The sequence below is a fragment of the Pongo pygmaeus genome, chromosome 21, assembly GCF_028885625.2.
Source record: "Pongo pygmaeus isolate AG05252 chromosome 21, NHGRI_mPonPyg2-v2.0_pri, whole genome shotgun sequence".
NCBI classification, from domain to species: domain Eukaryota; kingdom Metazoa; phylum Chordata; class Mammalia; order Primates; family Hominidae; genus Pongo; species Pongo pygmaeus.
Window position 1 is genome coordinate 37,640,437 of NC_072394.2, and position 22,194 is coordinate 37,662,630.

General features: G+C 45.7%; 1 protein-coding gene and 1 pseudogene across 1 annotated transcript in view; both read left to right on the forward strand.

Annotated features, from left to right (window-relative positions):
• Nucleotides 1-1,512: 1,512 nt before the first annotated feature.
• On the forward strand, nt 1,513-1,697 carry LOC129021577 (metallothionein-1E-like; annotated as a pseudogene).
• Nucleotides 1,698-7,753: 6,056 nt separating this feature from the next.
• MMP24 (matrix metallopeptidase 24) overlaps nt 7,754-22,194 on the forward strand; it is a 53,893-nt gene continuing 39,452 nt past the window's right edge. Inside the window, exons 1-3 of the mRNA XM_054467145.2 lie at nt 7,754-7,827; nt 8,733-8,867; nt 8,985-9,471. Of these exons, the coding sequence (XP_054323120.1) occupies nt 7,754-7,827; nt 8,733-8,867; nt 8,985-9,471 (696 nt within the window). The remainder of the gene's footprint in view (nt 7,828-8,732; nt 8,868-8,984; nt 9,472-22,194) is intronic.

Here is a 22,194-nt window from a genome sequence, read left to right on the forward strand (position 1 = left end):
GGCAAGGGTGGGGGAGTTTTGCAGAGCATAAAGAGCACAGCATCTTGGATCTTCAGCAGCTTGAGTTCAGTTCTTAACTTTTCTTGCCTCATTACAACAGCCTCACAACCCATTTTCCTCATATATTGAGAACTGCTGCAGTCAGGCATGGTGACTGTTACATGGCTGTTATATTGGCCATGGGTGGCCAACATAGTGAGACCCCCATCTTTAAAAAAAATTAAAATTAGTCAGGCATGATGGCATGTACCTGTAGTCATAGCTACTCAGGAGACTGAGGTGGGAGGATCGCTTGAGCCCAGGAGTTTGAGGTTGCAGTGAGCTATGATCACACCAGTGCACTCCAGCCTGGGTGACAGAGTGAGATCCTGTCTCTAAAAAAATAAAAATAATTAGAAAGAATATGATTGGAAAAAAATAAAAATACAAGTAAAAATAAAAAAGAACTCTTGTGAGGAAAGCATCTAGCATAATGCTAGACAAAAAGTAAGTAACCAACAAATGCAAGTTCTCCCTTTAAGCTCTTCTCCACACTGGTACCAGATTTGTACTACTAAAAGTCCTCTTCTTTCCTCTTATTATGGAGGAATTATCCTAGCTCATAGCCAACCTCCTCACTCGTATACATGCTTACTCAAGGGCGTGGCTTCAGCAGTTCTCCTCTCTCTCCTGCATCATCAATTTTTCCCTCTCTCCTGGATCAGTCTCAATCAACATACAAATGTTATGTTTCCCATCTTAAAAACAAACAAAAAGTCTGTTTTGACTCCACTACCACCTACAGCTGCCACATTTTCTCCTTCTTCTTTGTAGTAAAACTCCTGGAAAAGCTATATCCTGTATGCTCAACATTTTCAATTCTTCTTGAACCTACTCCAATCAGATTTTTGTCCCCTACACTCCACCAAAACATCTCAAGATCACCAACAACCTCCACATTGGTGAATCTAATTACTATCTATTCATCTTCACATTATTTGATCTGTGTGACACAGTTGATTACTCTCTCTTCCTTAAAACATTTTATTCACTTGGCTTCCGGGAGTTCTCACTTTCCTGGTTTTCTTCTTTTTGGCTCTTCCTTCTCAGTGTCTTTGGCTGATTCCTCTTCATTTTCCCAACCTCTAAGTATTAGAGTTGCCCCAGGATCCAGTCATTGGAACTCTTTGCTTTTCTGTCTACACTCATTTCCTAAGTAATTTCTTCAGTCCCTTGGGTTTTACATATTATATTGATTCTGAAAACCTCCAAATTCCTACTTAACTCTCAACCTTTTTCCTGAACTCAGGTCCAAATATCAAAATAGCCTACTTACCACATCCACTTGGGTGAGCTCTTCATATTTCTACTCAAACCTGTCCCTCCTGCAGTCTTCTTTGTGTCAAATAATGGCAACTCCATTCTTCTAGTTGCTCAGGTCAAAAAGTTTGGTAACTGGTGAACACGCCGTCCACGCGTGCCTTGCTGTCTCTCCGTTATCGCTTGAGATCTCCAGCCTCACCGCGGCTCGAAATGGACCCCAACTGCTCCTGCACCACTGGTGGCTCCTGCACGTGCGCTGGCTCCTGCAAGTGCAGAGTGCAAATGCACCTCCTGCAAGAAGAGCTGCTGCTCCTGCTGCCCCATGGGCTGTGCCAAGTGTGCCCCAGGGCTGTGTCTGCAAAGGGGCGTCGGAGAAGTGCAGCTGCTGTGTCTGATGTGGGGACAGCTCTTCTCCCAGATGTTAACAGAACAACATGCACAACCTGTTTTTTTTTTTTTTCTTAATACAATCCTGAGCCATTTGCTGCATTTCTTTTCATATTAAATATGTGAATGACAATAAAACAATTTTGACTTGAAAAAAAAAAGTTTGGTAATTGGTAATGCGACTCTCCGTTTTGTTTCATACCTCATATCCAATCCATTAACAAATTCTGCCAACTCTACTTTCAAAATCTATGATTCCAAAAAAATCCAAAAAAAGCATAAAGGGAAAAAATACAAAATACAAAAAACAAAAAATTAAACATCAAAATCTATGAGAATCCAACTACATCTCTCTATCTCTACTTGGACCCAGGTCTGAGCCGCCATCATCTTGTACTTGGATTATTGCAATAGCCTCCTAGCTGGACTTTCCGGTATGGCCTTTAAACCTTTTCTCAGCCCAGTAACCAAAGTAATTCTGTTAAAACATAAGCCAGAAGATGCCTCTTCCACTCTCAGAACCTCTCAACAGTTTTTGTTCAGAGACAGGGTCTCACTCTTGCTCAGACTAGAGTGCAAGGTAATGATGATCACATAGTTTACTACATTCTCAAAGTCCCATGCTCAAGCAATCCTCTCACCTCAGCCTCCCAAGTAGCCAGCTACAGGTGTACCCCACCATTCTGGCTAATTTTTTTTTTGTTTTTGGTAGAGATGGTGTCTTGAACTCCTGGCCTCAAGTGATCAGTGAGAATATCAGGAGATGACAGATGATGATCAGGTGAGAGTATCAAGAGACTGTCCTACCTCAGCCTCCCAAAGTGCTGGGATTACAGGCATGAGCCACCATGCCCAGCCCCATCAGTTTTTTATCTTATGTAGACCACCCTTCCCTCCATAACCTTCATCTCCTGATACTCTCACTGTCTTCCACTCCAACCACAGTGATTCTTACCCTTTTCCTCAAACCTGCCAGGCACATTCTTGCCTCAAAACTTTTGCACTTGCTGTTCCATCTGCCTGGATTCATTTCTTTCAGGTATCTACATGGTTCACTCCCTTGTTCCTCCAGATATTTACAAAAAACTCACTTTTTTACTGAGGTCTTCCCTGGCCACTCCATCCAAAATTTCTCTCTCTCTCCCTCTCTCTCTCTCTCACACACACACACACACACCATTCAGATTTCAAGTCCTAAATCCTGCTTTTCTCAACAGAAAAAAAAATGCTATTTAACTACATATATATTTAAATCATTTTGTTCGTTGTCTGTTACCCCAGTTTTTTTTGTTTGTTTGTTTTGTTTTGTTTTTTCTTTTGAGACAGAGTCTCACTGTGTCACCCAGGCTGGAAGGTAGTGGTGCGATCTCAGCTCACTGCAACCTCCACTTCCCAGGTTCAAGTGATTCTCGTGCCTCGGCCTCCTGAGTACCTGGGATGACAGATGTGCACCACCATGGCCAGCTAATTTTTGTATTTTTTAGTAGAGATGGGGTTTCACCATGTTAGCCAGGCTGGTCTCGAACTCCCAACCTCAGGTGATCTGCCCACCTCGGCCTCCCAAAGTGCTGGGATTACAGGTGTGAGCCACCACACCCGGCCTGCTCCATTACAATTTAAGTTCCATGAAAGCAGGAAGTGTTATTAGACTTGTTCAAAGCTCTATCATCCCAGCACCTAGAATATGTTCAACACAAAATAGGTGTTTCACATAAGTATTTGTTGAACTTATTTGTTGAGTGAAGTCAAATGTTATCATTTTGCTCCTCTGTTTTGGGTCGTTCTGCCAAGAACAGAGTACTCAAGCCTTTTGGTCTCAGCACCCTCTCTATTCTCAAAGTATTGAGGGCCAGACACAGTGGTTCATTCCTGTAGTCTCTGGTACTTGAAAGGCTGAGGTGGGAGGATCACCTGAGCTCAGGAGTTTGAGGTTGCAGTGAGCTATTATTGTGCCACTGCACTCTAGCCTGGGCGACAGGGTGAGACCCTATCTCAAAAAAAAAAAAAAAAAATTCGGGCTGGGCTTGGTAGCTCATGCCTGTAATCTCAGCACTCTGGGAGGCCGAGGCAGGCAGATCATGAGGTCAGGAGTTCAAGACCAGCCTGGCCAACATAGTGAAACCCCGTCTCTACTAAAAATACAAATAATTAGCCAAGTGTGGTGGCGGGCACCTATTACATAATCCAGCTACTTAGGAGGCTGAGGCAGGAGAATCGCTTGAACCTGGGAGGCAGCGGTTGCAGTGAGCCGAGATTTCGCCATTGCACTCCAGCCCGGGAAATAGCGCGAGACTCTGTCTCAAAAAAAAAAATTTCAGAACTCCAAATAACTTTTGAAAATTCAGGACTCCAAATAACCTTTGTTCATGTGGATTCTATCTATTGATAATTATCACACTAGGGATCAAAACTGAGAAATTGTTAAATATTTACATATTAATTAATTTAAAATAACAATAATAAACATGTTAACATAACATTTTTATTTTAAAAAAATAATAAAAATTCAGCTGTTTTGTTCCAAAACAAAACCAAAAAAATAGTGAGAGGAATGCTACTGTTTTACTTTTTTGAAAATCTGTTTTATGTCCGGTTTAATAGAAGATAATTGTATTATCCTATTTACTTCTCATTCAATCTGTATAATGTGCCATGAAGCCCTGGAAAACTACCCAGTACTCTCATGAGAAAATGAGAGTTTAAAAAGAAAATAATGTCTTCGTATTATTATGTAAATAGTTTTTGTCTCCATATATATCTGTTGTCTTTGTACATAGGTTTCCCTCCCATTCTACATAGCAAACTCCTGCTGGTCACTCAAGGTCTGTCTCACCTGCCATCTCTAGACAGTCAGTTGTTCCCTCCTCTCTACTCCCATTTCTCTATTATAGCACATATTATGTTATCTTGTTGTTATCTGTATAATTGTCTATCTTCCCAACCGACTGTCTTCCCAAAGAAGGCAACTATAACTTGATCTTCTTTACATCCCTAGCCCCACTCACAGTATCTAGCACCAAAAAGATATTTAATAAATATTAGTTGAATAAAGAAATATGAGGCCAGGTGCAGTGGCTCATGCCTGTAGTTCCAGCACTTTGGGAGACCAAGGCAGGTGGATCACCTGACGTCAGGAGTTTGAGACCAGCCTGGCCAACATGGCAAAACCCCATCTCTACTAAAAATACAAAAATTAGCCGGGCGTGTTGGCGGGTGCCTATCATCCCAGCTGCTCAGGAGGCTGAGGCAGGAGAACCACTTGAACCCAGGAGACGGAGGTTGCAGTGAGCCGAGATCATGCCACTTCACTCCAGCCTGGGCAAAAGAGCAAAACTCCATCTCAAAATATATAAATAAATAAATATGAAAGGAGGTGAGGGGAAGAGGGGACCCAGTTTCTCTACAGTGAGCTCAGGCACTGATATAACATTTCTTTTTTTTCTTTTCTTGAGATAGGGTCTAGCTCTGTTGCCCGGACTGGAGTGCAGTGGCATAATCACAGCTCACTGTAATCTCTGCCTCCTGGTCTCAAGTGATCCTCTCTCCTCAGCCTCCCGAGTAGCTGGGACTACAGGCATGTGCCAATACTCCCAGCTAAATTTTTTTATTTTTTGTAAAGACAGAGTTTCACCATGTTGCCCAGGCTGGTCTTGAACTCCCGGGCTCAAGTGATCCATCCTCCTTGGCCTCCCAAAGTGGTAGGATTACAGGTGTGAACAACTGTGCCCAGCCAATATCATAATTCTTTTCTTTTTTGAAACGGAGTCTCTTGTCGCCCACGCCAGGGTGCAGTGGCACAATCTTGGTTCACTGCAACCTCTGCCTCCCAGGTTCAAGCAATTCTCCTGCCTCAGCCCCCAAATATCTGGGATTACAGGTGTGCACTACCACGCCCAGCTAATTTTTGTATTTTTAGTAGAGATGGGGTTTCATCATGTTGGCCAGGCTGGTCTCGAACTCCAGACCGCAGGTGATCCACCTGCCTCAGCCTCCCAAAGTGCTGGGATTACAGGTTTGAGCCACTGCACCAGCCCCAATATAATATTTCTTAAGATTATCAATGTCAAAGGTTTTCCTAGCAGCTGGTCAGTTTACCATATAGTTCATTAAGTGAATTCCAACCACTCATGTGGTCTTTCCAGTGAAGTGGAGAAGACAGAGGTCATTCATTTCATTTTATGAGGAAACTAAGGCCCAAATAAATGAAGTGACTTGCTGAAAGGCACACCAAAAGTCAGTGACAGAGCCAGTGCTTGAATCAGGTATCCGATGCTAAGTCAAGTGCTGTTTCCATTTTATCCCATGCTTATCATGGTGACTGGAGGATGAGAAGTCAGAGTTCCAGTGATTCTATCTTGGGGTGTTGCTCTGAAACCTTCTAAACCTCCTCTTGAACTGATTTCACAGCAGTCTCTGGACCGTCCTCTTACTAAGGACTATCTTAGGGATCCATTTTATAAGCAACCATTGACTTCTATCAGCCTCTTCTCTCCTTGTCATCAATACCTACTGCCATTCACATCCACCACCCTTGGGAGCTGGTCAAGGTGGACCACCACAGCGCTATATCATCATTGGCAGTTCCACGAGCATTTGGTATTAGAGGAAAGGAGAAGAATAAGACAAAGCTCAGTCCAGTCTGTTCCCTTTCATTCCTTGAGTATACTATTTCCTCTTTCTGGAATATATCCACTCCCAAACCTTCCAACTTTGGCAGTTCATCGCTCTTTCCTCAATGTTTCCACAACACTTTGTTCTCATTCATGTCATAACTCATCATGTAACCACAATGATTTGTCTCTATCATCTCCCTGCCGGGACTGTGAGCTGTTCAACTCAATGGTGTTAATACAGTCATCAGTCTCTTTGATTTCCCTGAGACTGTCAACTCCTTCTCTCTCTCTTTTTTTTTAGACAGAGTCTCACTCTGTCACTGGGCTGGAGTGCAGTGGTGCAATCTCAGCTCTCTGCAACCTCTGCCTCCCAGGTTCAAGCGATTCTCAGGCCTCAGCCTCCTGAGTAGCTAGGATTACAGGTGTGCACCACTACGCCTGGCTCATTTTTGTATTTTTTGTAGAGACAGGGTTTCACCACGTTGGCCAGGCTGGTCTCAAACTCCTGGACTCATGTAATCCGCCTGCTTTGGCCTCCCAAAATGCTGGGATTACAGGTGTGAGTCACCATGCCCAGCCAACTCCTTCCTTTTCTTTGAACCTCTCTTCTTCTTTCCGGTGATACTCCATAATCCTGATTCTTCAGTCTTTTTGGATAATCTTTAGATTCACTTTTGGCTTGACTTTTCTCAGGCTCTGAATATGTATGTCTCAGGATGGAACGCTTGGCCTTTTGCTCTCTTCAACTCTTTGCTTTCAGCTTCAACTACCATACTTATCTGAAGGTGTCCAAAATATCCATTCTCCACCTTCTTCGAGAACTCATTCCCATACCCATCTCACAGATCTTGTGGTCACCCCAGTTTCAGCAAGTCTAAAACCGAGCTTCTTGTCACCTCCTTCAAGCCAGTTCCTCCACATGATGACTCCATTTCTGTGAAGATGTTACCATCCATGTTTCTCGATTTGCCATCACTCCAAACTCCTTTCCCTCTTCTTGTATGCCCATTGCCTCTTAAATCTGTCTCTTTTCTCACCCCCATCCTAGAAAAAAATGGGTTCTGAAGTCAAATCAATCCAGCTCTATCACTTATGAATCACGCAAGTTTGGCAAACTTATTCAGAGCCTTCCACTTCTTTATCCTAAATTAGGGGTAATAATAGCATCTATTTCATAGGGTTTATCTATGAAGATTAAATGAGATATCGTGCAGGAAAGTGCTTAGCCCAGTAACTAGTATGTATTAGGCACTCAATAAATGCTAATTATTATTGTTATCCTTATTTCCTTATACCTAGACTACTACACTAGTCTCCTAACCAATCTCTCTGCCTTCTCTGGTCATTATTCTCTCCACTGGGAGGGGAACTAACATGGAATATCTATTAAGTGTCAAGCACCTCATGCTGAAAGCAATCTTATACAGTAATAGTAGCATCATTTTATAAAAATGGAACACAGCCAAGATATGAACATAGGTCTGACGCTAAAGCCTGTGCCCTTTTTGCATCTCCAAATTACCAGGTAATCATAAAATACTATTTTTCACACATCATCCTGCTTAAACACACACACACACACACACACACACACAACCTTTAATGACCACCCTCCCCATTTTCCTTCAGAACACAACCCAAATTTATTATCCTAGCATTCACTGTCTTGTACTATTTCCCTCACTTCCCAACACTTTCCTGTAGGAACCCTGTGCTCCAGAGAAACTTATCTGCCGCCTCAGGCACATCCTGTACACCCTCAACTTCCTCCCTGAAACGCCCTCTCCTCTCCCCTCCCCTGGTTTAAATCCAGCCTTTCCTTCAGGTCCTAGCTAGAGTCCCACCCTCCTCCATTACACTTTTTCCTAACTTCCCCAGCCCCTCATCAGGTCTCCCTTGACCCCGGAGCAGTCGCCTGTATCCTTGTTGACACGTGGTGTTTGCCATTCTGTTTTTCTTTGCGTTTATGTTTTCTCATCAAGCTGTAAACCTCTGCACTCCAGGAAATCGGCCTTCTCTTTTTTGTTTTTATTTTTGGGTTTTTTTTTTTTCTTTCAGTATCCCAAGTAGCCCAGAGCCCTACAAATAGAAAGTGCTTGATAAATATGGGTTGTTTTGGATGAAAGATGATCTTCCCAGCTGGATGAGCTCTTTCCTTCTAGGGGGTGAAGGACTGAGCTTCACCTCAACTTCACCTAATGTCTCCCAGGAATGCCCCCTCTTAAACGCTCCTCAGGTCTTCTCTACCCCTTTCCCCCACCACCCCGGCCCAGGAGAGCCGCTCAGAGCTCCCTCTCCGGAGTCACCCTCTCAGACCCAGCGCTATTTCTTTAGCTTGCTCTCGAACCCCGCCTTTACCCCAGGGCCGCTCCTCAGTCTCCTCCCCCAGGCTGTCTCTCAGACCCCCTCTCCTCCAATGCCACTCCCTAGGACCCTCTCCCCAGGGTTCCGGACCCCCAACCCCGGATATGCTCCCCCAGGGCCATCCAGTGGTTCTACCTCCAGGATTACTGATTTAGCCTCTTCCCCCTCCCGCTCAGGGCTGCCCCCAGACCCCGACCTCCAGTTCCACCCCTTCGGACCCTGCCTCTAGAACTGTTCTTTTAGCCTCTGCAACCCCCTCCCCAGCGCCGCTCCGCGGCCCCTGCCCTAGGGCTGGCCGGGGAGCCACTGCCCTCGCAGGTCCCGCCCGGGTGCTGCCCCCGCGCCCCCGGCCGCCCCCCACCGGGGCGGGGCGCGCGGAGGCGGGGGCGCGCTGGCGGCCGAGGCGGCGGCGGCGGCGGCGAAGGCAGGCGGGCCGGGCGCGTGTCCGCGGCGCCGTGACTCGGCGGCTCCGCAGCGGCTGCAGCGGGAGGACCCGGCCGGAGCCGCCGCCGCCGCCATCGCAGCCGGGCGGCCGGGCCCCGCCGCCGGGATGCCGAGGAGCCGGGGCGGCCGCGCCGCGCCGGGGCCGCCGCCGCCGCCGCCGGGCCAGGCCCCGCGCTGGAGCCGCTGGCGGGTCCCCGGGCGGCTGCTGCTGCTGCTGCTGCTGCCCGCGCTCTGCTGCCTCCCGGGCGCCGCGCGGGCGGCGGCAGCGACGGCGGGGGCCGGGAACCGGGCGGCGGTGGCGGTGGCGGTGGCGGTGGCGGTGGCGCGGGCGGACGAGGCGGAGGCGCCCTTCGCCGGGCAGGTGGGGCTGGCGCGCGGGGCCGGGGCGCGGGCTCGGGGCATCCGGGCAGGGCGGGGGGCGGCACCGGGGACGGGCCTGGGCCGGGCCGCACCTGCTGCCGGGGTCGCGGAGACGGCGCGCCGGGGGTCTGCGCCTTGGGTCCAGGCTGGCGCGGCCCAGGGCTGGGGCTGGGGAGGGCCTCGCCAAGGGCCGCCGAGGCCGAGAGCTGCTTCAGCACCGCGGACAGGGGCAGCGGGCGGGGGCCGAGCACGAGGGTCGGGCTTGTTGTGTTGGCAGTGGGGTGTGTGGCCTGCATGACTATGTGTGAGGGAAACCGTACAACGCCTCGGAGTAAATAGTAAGCGCAGCCAGTCTGTTGTGGGTTGGGAGAAGAAACCGAGGATGTTCAAGCTGGAGAAGGGGGAGGGGGAGGGCGGAGGAAGGACTCGATCACTGTCTTCGTAGCTGAAAGGCTGTCAGGTGGAGGTAGGATAGACTTGCTCTAGCTTGGCCCCACAGGGCAGAACTAGGGCCAGCGGGAGTGGGGGTTGCAAGAAGACAAATTTAGGCTCGATACAGGAAGAAGTTTGTAACAATTGGAGCTGCTCAACCAGCTTAGGAGGCGGCGAGCTGCTCATCACTGGCATGTGCAAGTAAAAGCTCTCGGAGGGGATTGGATGGAGGCATGCATAATGCTTGCATGGATGCATACATCATCATCACAATAATGCCAGCTAGCATTTACTGAACACTCACTATGTGCCAGGCCTGGTGCTATGTTTTATACAAATTATCCAATTCAATCCTCATAACTACTCTATGAAATAGTTGCAATTATTATCCCCATTTGACAGATGGGGATACAGACTCAAAGAGCTTAAGTAACTTGCCCAAGGTCACACAGCTAGTGAGTGATGGAGTTGGAATTCTAACCTAGGCAGGCTGACTCTAGTCTCCCCTTATTTACCCATGACCTTATCCTATATCTCATGGGGGGTGCAGTTGGACTAATTTCTCTAGTATCTTCCAACCTAGAGGACTGCAATATTCTAATAAATGATGTTGGGACAATGGTATTTTGCTGAGGAAAATCAGAGTGATAGCCTCAGCCATCCTAAGAGATGGAGTGTATTTGTTGAAGCAGGCAGTCTGTTTGTTTAGAAGAATCTGCCTCAAGAGATATTCTTAATTGGGCATGGAGCTCAGAGGGTCATACGTGCACTGAAATTGTGTACAAATTTGTGTTTGTAAGTGCAAATGTGTGTATTTCTAGGCGAGGACCCCTAGATTTTTTCAGTCTCTCAAAGGGTTACAGGTTCCACAAAACAACAAAAATGATCTGGTGTGTAAAAGAACCTTTAGTGCCAGTTGGCAGTTGTCCTCCAAAGATTTTGTAATTGCTGGTTGACTTTTTGTGGAAACTTTCCTTAGCCTCTTTGTGTTTTCACATGTGTTTTATCACATGTTAAAGTAATACATTTCCTAAGTTTATACCCTAGAAGAAAGATTCCTTTAGACTGCCTGAGTGCACAGGATGAGGTGGAAAGACCCTGGCCTGGGATTAAGGAGGCCTGGGCTCTGATCTGACCTTGGCCCCCATTGGTTTGTGTGACCTTGAGCCATTTCCTTGCCCTCTCTAGGCTTGAATTTCACCATGTCTAACATAAAGAGATAGAGCTAGACAATCTCAACTCTGAAACTTTTTTATTCCTACAATATTTCAAGCATTAAGAGGAGGCTAGTCCTTACCCTCATCAGTTTTATAGGCTTTGATTATTCCACCTCTTAGCCTTTATCTTTTTAAACTTAAGTTTCCCCCTATGACATGAGACCCCTAGAATAGCCACATTCATTCTCTGGGTCATTTTAGTTGTCCTTTTCTAGATATCTTTTGGCCCTAATTTTCAATAGATGTCAACTTGACCATTGTCTCCAGATACAGGACCATATGGTTTTGCATAAAGAAAGGTTGGTTTCTTCTTTGCTCTCCTGGTCCCATCCTGCTTCCCCTTTCCCTCTGTCAGCTTTCCTGGTCTCAACACACTAGGCCACTGCCTTCAGGGAACAATCTATAGTAGCTCCCGGAGCCTTTTCCTGGGTCAAAACTGATAGCCTGGAACACAACACCCTGTATGTGGATTATTTTTATCGGAGTGCATTACCTTACATTTCTCCACCTTGACGTTTGTCTGCCATCTTGCATTGCACTCAGTAACTTCCTTCAAGCATTCGCTCACTCTCTCTCTCTCTGTCCCTTCCTCCACCCCTTCCTCCTTCCCTCTCTTTTGGCATAGCATTTCCCTGTCTGAAAGGGCTTAATATGCTCTGAAGTCTTGAAATTTTCACTTTATTCTATTTCTTCTGGATCACTTATAAAAAATTTAAGTGAGACAGGTCCCAGCATAGTCTCTTGGGGCCCCCTGCACTCTTAATCCCCTTTCATTCACAGAAGTGACCATTTATATCTATCTATTGTTTTCTAAGTGACAAAAACATCACCCTTAATTTGACAATGACTCCATTTTAAATGTCTAATACATTGTCTAAAACTTTCTGAAAGATAGACAAATTATATCCACTGCTTCTCTCAATAATTTGTGCCTAATTATCCTTTCACTGAACACTAGGGGATCACTTGATTGAAACCTTATAGAAATATTGTTGCTTTTAAGCCAGCAGATAATATTGCTTACTCCTCTTTCTGTCTTTTAAGCCCTCTGGAGTCTGACTCCACCCTAACCCTCCATTAGCAGGCCATATTTCCCACTGCTTATCGATAATGCATCCTTACTCCAGACAAGCTCATCTCTCCTTTACCCTTAGACAGGCTGCCCATGTTTCTCTGGACATTGTCACATACTTACTTCTGCACCCCTACCCGTTCATTTGAAACCTTTCCTTAAAGTTTCAGCTCAAGCCCTGCTTCTCCAATAAACTTTCCCTGATTTTTCTAGTTGTCATTTTCTTCTCTCTTCTCCAGGAAACATTTTTAAGGCAGCCCCAGCCAGTTTGTCATTTATTTATTTACTTATTTTTATTTATTTTATTTATTTATTTTTGACACGGAGTCTCACTCTGTTGCCCAGGCTGGGGCGCAGTGGGGTGATCTCGGCTCACTGCAACCTCCGCCTCCCGGGTTCAAGCGATTCTCCTGCCTCAGCCTCCTGAGTAACTGGGATTACAGGCATGCACCACCATGCCCGGTTAATTTTTGTATTTTTAGTAGAAAAGGGTTTTCGCCATATTGGCCAGGCTGGTCTTAAACTCCTGACCTCAAGTGATCTGCCTGCCTCAGCCTCCCAAAGTGCTGGGATTATAGGCGTGAGCCACCACGCCCAGCCCTATTTATTTTTTAATAGTTAAACATTATTTTTGGGGAGAGGAAGGTTGGTTCTTAGGCAGGGCTTTCTCAACCAAAATGTTTTATTTTTTTACATTGAACAAAATCCCTGATTCTCAATGCTCATCATTAAGTATTCAATGAGCAATCAATGATTCTACTCTTTATCCTTTATCTCAAAAAGTTACATGGACCTGAAATAGGCACTCATGGGCATGGGGGTCCAAGCTCCCTTCTAAAACCCTTCTTAGAGATGGGACTCATTGCCAACTTGTATTTCTTCGATAGAAATCAAGGTTATTTCTTTTGGCAGTGGTTCCACAAGCTCACCCTTGAGTTCTTTCAGAACTCTTTAGGTAGTCATCTAACGGTAGTGGCATCAATAGAAAGAAACTGAGAGATAACCGTGACCTTAGAGATCACCCAGTACCTACTACAACACTTACTAGATACTTCTTGAATTGAGTTGCCCAAGGGCACAGAACTTGATAGTAGATGATTCGGAACTACTGTAGAACTTCTCCTAGTTCTCCTGATTTCTAAGTTGAAAGCATTTTTCATTATCATTGATTTTTCATTTCATATCTATGATCTTTCATTACCAAGCCAAAAAAAATTTTTTTATTCAGTCTATCTTCTCCTTTGCTTTCTTTTTCTCCACACCCCCCCACCCCCGACCCCTTGAAGCTCAACGAACAGGATCCTATGCTTTCTTCAGTCTTTCTTTTTTATCTTACACATCAGGAGGTCCCACTGATTCTCTAACTGGCTTCCTTCATTTGATTTATTAAAAGCACCACTTCTCTTATTTGCTGAGTAGAATGCTCCTCAAATACTTTTCTGGACTTCCTAGTTTCCAACTTGATTCTGAGGAAGATCAGAACAGGATGAAAGAGACAAGTCAATTATCACAGGCCACATGAATAAGTAACAGAGTGTGACTCCTAGACCCAGGACTTATGGATTCCTGCCCTTGAGACTGGTTTTGAGTGATTTGTGCTGAGGAGATGGAGAACAGTCTTTGGTTTGAAACTGTAGTCAAGGAAGATTGACCCCAAATGATTGGAGGGGTGGGGGAGTGACCTACTAAGAAGCACCAACATATTCCCAATTCAAAATATTCTTTCATTGTGATCATGGCCTCCAGTATATCGTCATTCTTTTCTGGAAAAAAAAAACCTCACCATTAGGAAGTTTTCCCTTTTACATAAGCTGGATCTAGTCTGCTGTATTTTTAATTCATTTTCTCTTATTTTTACTGTGGGGTTTCATATTACTTTAATAGCTGTTTATATTTGTAAGGTGCTTTGCACTTCCCATATGCCGTGTATATGGCCCTATTTGGTCCTGGCAACAATACCATGAGGTAGATAAGGAAGACATTGTCCTCATTTTATAGGTGAGTAAATGGAGACTCAAAGATGATGTGAATTGCCTATCATCTTGTCTAAGGACCCACACATAGCTCATAAACATTAAAGCAGGCTGGGCATGGTGGCTCACGCCTGTAATCCTAGCACTTTGGGAGGCCTAGGCAGGTGGATCACCTGAGGTCAGGAGTTTGAGACCAGCCTGGCCAACATGGTGAAACCCCATCTCTACTAAAAATACAAAAATTAGCTGAGCCTGGTGGTGCATGCCTGTAATCCCAGCTGCTGAGGCAGGAGAATTGCTTGAACCCGGGGGGCAGAGGTTGTAGTGAGCCAAGACTGTGCCACTTCACTCCAGCCTGGGCAAAAGACTGAGACTCCGTCTCAAAAGAAAAAAAAATTAAAGCAAAGAACAGAAGCTAGGTTTTCTGTTCTTGGGCTCAGCACTCTGCCCACTATACAAGTTTCCCGTTCTGGATTATTATTGTAGCCTTTTAGCCAGTCTTTTCTACTTTCAAGTATGTCCTACTCCAGTCCTTGAAAGGGGTATTTTTAGAACTAATAAAAGTAAATTATAATTGTACCCAAAAGACTAATCTTAGGAAATGCCTGTATTGTTTGAACTCAAAACAGGAAGAACAAACCACAGCCAATATCTCCTCAGTACCTAGCACAGTGCATGATACATTCTGGACATGTGATAAATATTTTAAAATTAATTTTGTTATCTAATCCCCATCAACTTCTTTGAATAGTGCTTGGCACACAAAAGTCGCTACCTTTGTGAAGAATAAATGAATGCATGCTAGAGGTATAACAAGGTGCCAGGAAGCACTGAAGAGGGAGGAGATGAGGTTCCCCAGTTGAGGTTCGGGAAGCCAGAGAATGCTTCAGGAAGAAGGTGGTATCTGAGATGAACCTTTGAGGGAGGAGAATGATGGAGAAGGGTGAGTGGGGCAGTCCAGACAGAACAAAAAACATGAACCATGGCTCCACAAAAATGCATGGCATGTTTAGGAAACAGTGGATAATTTGATGTGCCTGGAGCATCAAGTTACTTGCTGTTTCCAGTAAGAGTGTATAAGGAGAAGAGGCTGGAGAGGGAGGCTGAGAGCAGATTGTGCATTTGGCTTTTGTCCAAAGGCTGAGGGGAGTCATTAAAGGTTTCTGAGCAGAGGAGTGACCTGCTCAGAGCCATGTTGAGGAAGTGGAGGGACTGGAGTTTGTTCTTGAGTTGTTCTGGCTGCTGGCTCCTGCCCTGAATGCTCTTAAGCTTTCTTAGCACAACTTAGGGGCGAGTACTCATTTTAGGGCTCAAGTGACCCACCCACCTTGGCCTCCCAGAGGGCTTACAGGCATGAGCCCCGGCCTTGCCTGTTAGCAGTAATTTAAGACTCAGTTCTATGCCACAAACACTTACGAGGCATAAAGGGCACCAAAAGTACTTGGCCAGAAAGTCAGGAGTTGTTCTTTACTCCTTTCTCTCTTTATACATATGTATGTATAAAGATCATTTGAGGCCAGGAGTTCGAGACCAGCCTGGCCAACATGGTGAAACCCTATCTCTATTAAAAATACAAAAAAAATTAGCTATGCGTGGTGGTATGTGCCAGTAGTTCCAGCTACTTGGGTGGCTGAGGCACAAGAATCACTTGAACCTGGGAGGTGGAGGTTACAGTGAGCCAAGATTGAACTACTGTACTCCAGCCAAAGCAAGACTCTGTCTCAAAAATCAATCAATGAATCAATCGATCAATCAATCCACTCAGGAGTCAGTTGTATCTGAAGCCTATATGGCAAAAACTAATGTTTGACAAAGCTGGCTGGTGATTTTCCAGTATATATTATTATTTTATGCCTTTCTGAATGATTGAAATATTGAATAATAAAAAAAATTAAAAACAAACCAAAATCTGCTCACCTTACTCCCACCCTCACCTTGCTTAAAATGACTCTTAGGACAAAGATTAAACTATTATTACTGTACAACTATCACTTCTTCCTTTTAGTTTTATTATGGAAAACTTTCAAATGCATATGAAAATGGAAAGAGCAATATTATAAACTCCTCTGGACGCAGCACCCACAAGGATCGCTTGAGCCCAGGAGTTTGAGACCAGCCTGTGCAACATGGCAAAACCCCATCTCCACAAAAAAATACAAAGAGTAGCTAGGTGTGGTGGCATGTGCCTGTAGTCACAGCTACTTGGGAGGCTGAGGCAAGAGGATTGCTTGAGCCCAGGAAGCTGAGGCTACAGTGAACAGAGATCACACCACTTCACTCAAGCCTGGGCCACAGCGCAAAACCCTGTCTAAAACAAAAACAAAAACATGCTTAATGAAGCCGATGAGGCCCTGCATGACTGAGTCCTTCCCATCTCTCTGACTTCCTTTTATACCACCCATTCTCCCCATTGGTCACTAGACTCCAGTCACCCTGCCTTCCCTCTCTTTTTCTAATATACAGGCGCCTTCCCATTCAGGAATTCAGTAAGATACTGTTTCCTGGAATGCTCATTCTCAGCCTTCACCTAGCCTCTTCTGTTCATTCACAGATGTCAGCTTGAGATGTCATGTCCTCAGGGAGGCCATCCCTGATATCACAGCCTATATCTCCTGCCACACACTTTTGTAGCTCCTGGTTCTTCTCTTTCATTCCACTTATCACCACTGTAATGAAATGTTTAGTATTTCCATGTCTATCTCTCCTACCGGCTGTAACTTCCATGGGGATGAGTTCAAAGGGGACTACAGGCATGTAAACCATTATTTATAATGTAATACAAAATATGCTATAAGTGAGGATACATATAATGCCATTGGGAGCACAGAGAAAGTCCATTTAACCCTGGACAGATAGCCCTCCCTGATGAAGTGGCATTCAAGTTGCATTTTGAAGTAGCACACCATGGGGAGGCCAGAGTACATGTGGGAAAGGAATTCTAGGGAAAGGGAATGAAATAAAGGCACAGAGGCAGGACTCTGCAGGATATGCTCAGGCAATACAATTAGGTCAGTATAGCTAGAGGTTGGGGTACTTGAGGTGAGCAATAAAGGGTAGAAGGTACAGGACAGAACATGAGGCTGGTAGAGCCAGGCATAGTGGCTCACGCCTGTAATCCCAGCTTCTCAGAAGGCTGAGGCTGGAGGATTGCTTGAGACCAAGAATTTGAGGTCATAGTGAGCTATGATTGCGCCACTGCACTCTAGCCTGAGCAACAGCAGAACCCCATCTCTACAAAAGAAAACAGGGCTGGAAAGGTGCATTGGCATCACATTGTAAGGGTTGTTGTGTCATGCTAAAGAATTTGGACTTTAAGACTGGGAATGAGGAACCAGAAGATCGGCTTCACAGTCAATCCACTTAGGCTAAAATAATGGAACTTTTTAACATGACTTACAGGTTATTTAGTTCAACCTTCTCCCTGCTGCAGTTAAGAAGCTGAGCTTTGGTCTGGCTGTGGCGGCTCACATCTGCAACCCTAGCACTTTGGGAGGCCAAGCTGGGAGGATCACTTGAGTCCAGGAGTTTGAGACCAGCCTGGGCAACATGGCGAAACCCTATCTCTACAAAAAATATAAAGATTAGCTGGGTGTGGTGGCATACACCTACAGTCACAGCTACTTGGGAGGCTGAGGCAGGTGGATTGCTTGAGCCCAAGAAGTTGAGGCTACAGTGAGCAGAGATTGTACCACTGCACTGCAGCCTGGGCCATAGAGTGAAACCCTGTCTTAAAAAAATTAGGCCAGGCACAGTGGCCCACACCTGTAATCCCAGCACTTTGGGAGGCTGAGGTGGGTGGATCACCTGAGATCAGAAGTTTGAGACCAGCCTGGCCAATATGGTGAAACCCTGTCTTTACTAAAAAATACAAAGAATTAGCTGAGCGTGGTGGTGGGCGCCTGTAATCCCAGCTACTTAGGAGGCTGAGGCAGGAGAATCACTTGAACCCGAGAGGCAGAGGTTGCAGTGAGCTAAAATCGCACCATTGCACTCCAGCCTGGGTGACAAGAGCAAGACTATGTCTCAAGAAAAAATAATACTAATTAAAATTTAAATTTAAAAAACCCTGAGGCCTGGCCACTGGTCTTTGTCTTCACTTTTCCCTTTTCTTAACTCACCAAGAAGTCGAGCCTCAGGGGACAGAAAATTGGCAGATTTGCAGGAGGGCCTTGGATGGGGCGAGGAAGACTAAGGCCTCTCCTTTTCCAGAGAGTGAATGAGACCATGGCCACACTCCTGACTGTGGGCAGAGGCCTCCCCAGAATTGCAAAAGTTGGACATCCCAGTGCTGACCCAAAACCCCAAATGTGCCACCTCCCCGGGTATGGTGATCATCTGGCTTGTGGTGGCCTCCTGGGAGTGGGCCAAGGACATTCTGCAGAGTGCCAGGGAATTCCCGCTAGTGCACTTACCACCCACTCAAGAGCCGATGGCAGCCAACAGGCAATGCTGCGCCATTAAGGTGTTTGTCAAGAAGCTAAGCTGGGCATTGTGGGCGATCCTGAGGGCCCTTTTTAGATTGGCTGTAAGTGAAGAAAAAAAAAGAAAAAAACAGCATTTGGAGGCAAACTAGAGCTAGTGCAGAGGGTGTAGCATGACAGAAAACCCTCTGAGAGGCAGAGATGCTTGCCTCCATGTCTGGCTTCCTTACCAACTTGCTCTGTGATTTTGAATAAGTCATTTCCCCTCCCAGAGTTTTCTTTCTCTCTTCTGCAAAACAAGTATGTTAAATTAGATGATCTCTGAGTATCGTTGACCAGTGCATTTTCTAGATACCTGAATGGTTATGCCTTCAGTGTGAAATTTTACAAATTAGTCATATAACTCAGGTGGGCTCAGCAGCAAGGCTGGGACCTCAGTTATATGGGTAGAGGAGGAAGCAGGGTTTTGGTGGGACAAGAAGTGGAGTGAACTGACACAGTGATAGGACCGATCCATGAGGAGTCACCAGAGAGACCCAGTGATTTGGTATGGCAGCAATAACCAAACGTGGTGGTCAAAGAGGAGAAATGACTTATTAAAAATCACCAAGGGCCGGGTGAGGTGGCTCACACCTGTAATCCCAGCACTTTGGGAGGCCAAGGCGAGTGGACCACCTAAGATCAGGAGTTCGAGACCAGCCTGACTAACGTGGTGAAACCCTGTCTCTACTAAAAATACAAAAATTAGCCGGGCATGGTGGCATGCACCTGTAATTCCAACTACTCGGGAGGCTGAGGCAGGAGAATCACTTGAACCCAGAAGGCAGAGGTTGCAGTGAGCCAAGATTGCACCACTGCACTCCAGCCTGTGCAACAGAGCGAGACTCCATCTCAAAAAAAAAAAAAAAAAAAAAAAATCACTAAGAGCAAGTTGGTGGGGGAGCCAGGAATGGAGCCAAGCGTCTCTGCCTTTCAGCGGGTTCTTTCCAAGGAGTATGGGAGCAGGAATAGACAATAACATTGTACGAACGCTTACTATGTGCCAGAATCTGTTAAATGCTTCTTGCTGCTGTAACAAATTACCACAAACTTATCTCTAAAAGCAAGACAGACTTGTTATCTTACATTTCTGGAGGTCAGAAGTCCAAAATGGGTCTTGCTGGACTGAAGTCAAGTTATTGGCAGGGCTGCATTCCTGCTGGAGTTTCTAGGAGAGGATCTCTTCCTTGCCTTTTCCAGTGTCTACAGAATGCCCACATTCCTTGGCTTGTGGCCCCTTCTAGCAGCAGCAGCACTGCTATAACCTATGTCTCCCAACACCTTCTCTGACTCAAACCCCCTGCCTTCCTCTTATAAGGATGCTTGTGATTTCAATAGACCCACCTGGATAATCCAGGATACTCTCCCCCATCTGAAGATCCTTAACTTAATCATTTCTATAAAGTCTCTTTTACCATGTAAGGTACCATGTTCACAGGCTTTGGGGATTAGGATGTGGATGTCTTCGAAGAGTCATTATTTGACCTACCACAGTGCATCATCTCATTGAGTCCTCCTAACAACCCTTCTTTAAACATCTATTTAACAGATGAGGAATGTGATGCTTAGAGAAGTTAGGTCATTTGCCCAAGGGCACTCTGCTGGAAAGAGAAAAGTTAGGTAATATTTGGTATGTGGTGGCATCTTGGTCCCAAGTGAGCTGTCTTTTTAGATAGGACCCCATTCAGCTCCCAGGTGTATTGAGAATAGAGTCTAACTCTCTGGAGGAGGCTGTCTAAGAACTAGGCAGGGAATCTGAGACCCTGAAAAACAGATTAGGGTCATAGCAGTCTCAGCTTAGAACGTGAATGCCAGAGAGGGAAACTGAGGGAAAAAACCCAGTTGTAAGCATTAAGCCAATATAGCAATGGATGAGGAAGAATGATCTTAGGCCACCATTCATGCCCGCATACAGTGATACAATAGTATCTTAGTGTTGGGGGTTGAAGCTGCTGATGGACCATTTGCTCAAGTTAGGACTGACCAAGGAGATGGGCAAAGTGAGGGACTCAGAGATAACTGCAGAGCCAAGGCACAGAGAGCAGAGGCTGGCTACTGAGCCAGTGGTAATAGAAGACTTTTCTAAATGGGTAACATACTCAATTATAAGTGACACTAAACAACATGTCCATTTTGTCATGGTTATGGCAGGCCCTGTGCTAGCTGTTGGGGTGACAATGATGAGGAGGACATATATGCATTTTAGAGTCCAGAGGAAGAGACAGATAATTCAACATGTGGTTACAATACAGTGTGATAAGAATTGCGATAAGGAAACAGATGGGGGACTGACAGGGATGTACAAGGACCTTCCGAAAAGATGTAAGGGGTCAAGGCTCCCCAAAGAGAGAGGAGGGGAGAGTGAATGAATAGAAGGAACAATACATGTAAGGCCCTGGGAGAACCGGAACTCACTGGAACACAGAGCACTAGGTGGGGAAAGATAAAAGGGGTTGCAGAGGGAGTCAGGGGCCAAATCATAAAGGCTCTTACTGCAGAGATGGAAAGCTCTTAGAGCCACCTCAGGGCATTCACACTTACTGTTCCCTCATCCTGGAACACTCTTTCCTAGTAGCCACAGGGCCCACTCCCTCACCTCCTTCAGATCTCTTGCTCAAATGTCACCTGCTCAAAGAGATTGTCCCTGATCACCCTCCATAAATAGCTGTCCCACTCTCCATCTCTCCAACCTGCTCTATTCTTCACAGCACTTATTCCCACATGGTTCTTCCACTAGACCGTAACTACTAGAAAGTAACTAGAATGCTGCTTTGGGATTTTGTTTTTGTTTCTGTTTTAGACATGGTCTCATTCTGTCGCCCACAGCCCACTGCAGCCTCCAACTCCTGGGCTCAAGGATCTTCCTGCCATAGTCTCCAGAGTAGCTAGGACTACAGGGGTGTGTCACCACGCCTGGCTACTTTTTTCAATTTTTTCAATTTTTTTTTTTTTTTTAGACAGAGTCTTGCTGTGTCACCAGGCTGGGGTGCAGTGGCGTGATCTTGGCTCACTGCAACCTCCGCCTCCTGGGGTCAAGTGATTCTCCTGCCTCAGCCTCCCGAGTAGCTAGGATTTCAGGTGCACTCCTGGCTAATTTTTGTATTTTTAGTAGAGATGGGGTTTCACCATGTTGGCCAGGATGGTCTCGATCTCTTGACCTCATGACCTGCCCGCCTCGGCCTCCAAAAATGCTGGGATTACAGGCGTGAGCCACCACGCCTGGCCGTTTTTCAATTTTTTTTTTTTTTTTGGTAGAGAGGTGTCTTGCTATGTTGGCCAGGCTGGGACTAGAATGTTTTTGTTTGCTCTTTTAGCCCTAGCACACAGTACTTGGTACATAGTAGGTCCTCAATAAATATTTATTGAATGAAGGGACAGAAATAAACATTTGATATTTAGGAGGTAGGACCAATAGTTCTTTGGTAAAAGACTAGTGTGCTGTGGCTCACGCCTGTAATCCCAGCACTTTGTGAGGCCAAGGCAGGTGTATCACTTGAGCCTAGGAGTTCAAGACCAGCCCTAGCAACACAGCGAGACTTCATCTCCACAAAAGATTAAAAAAGAAAAATT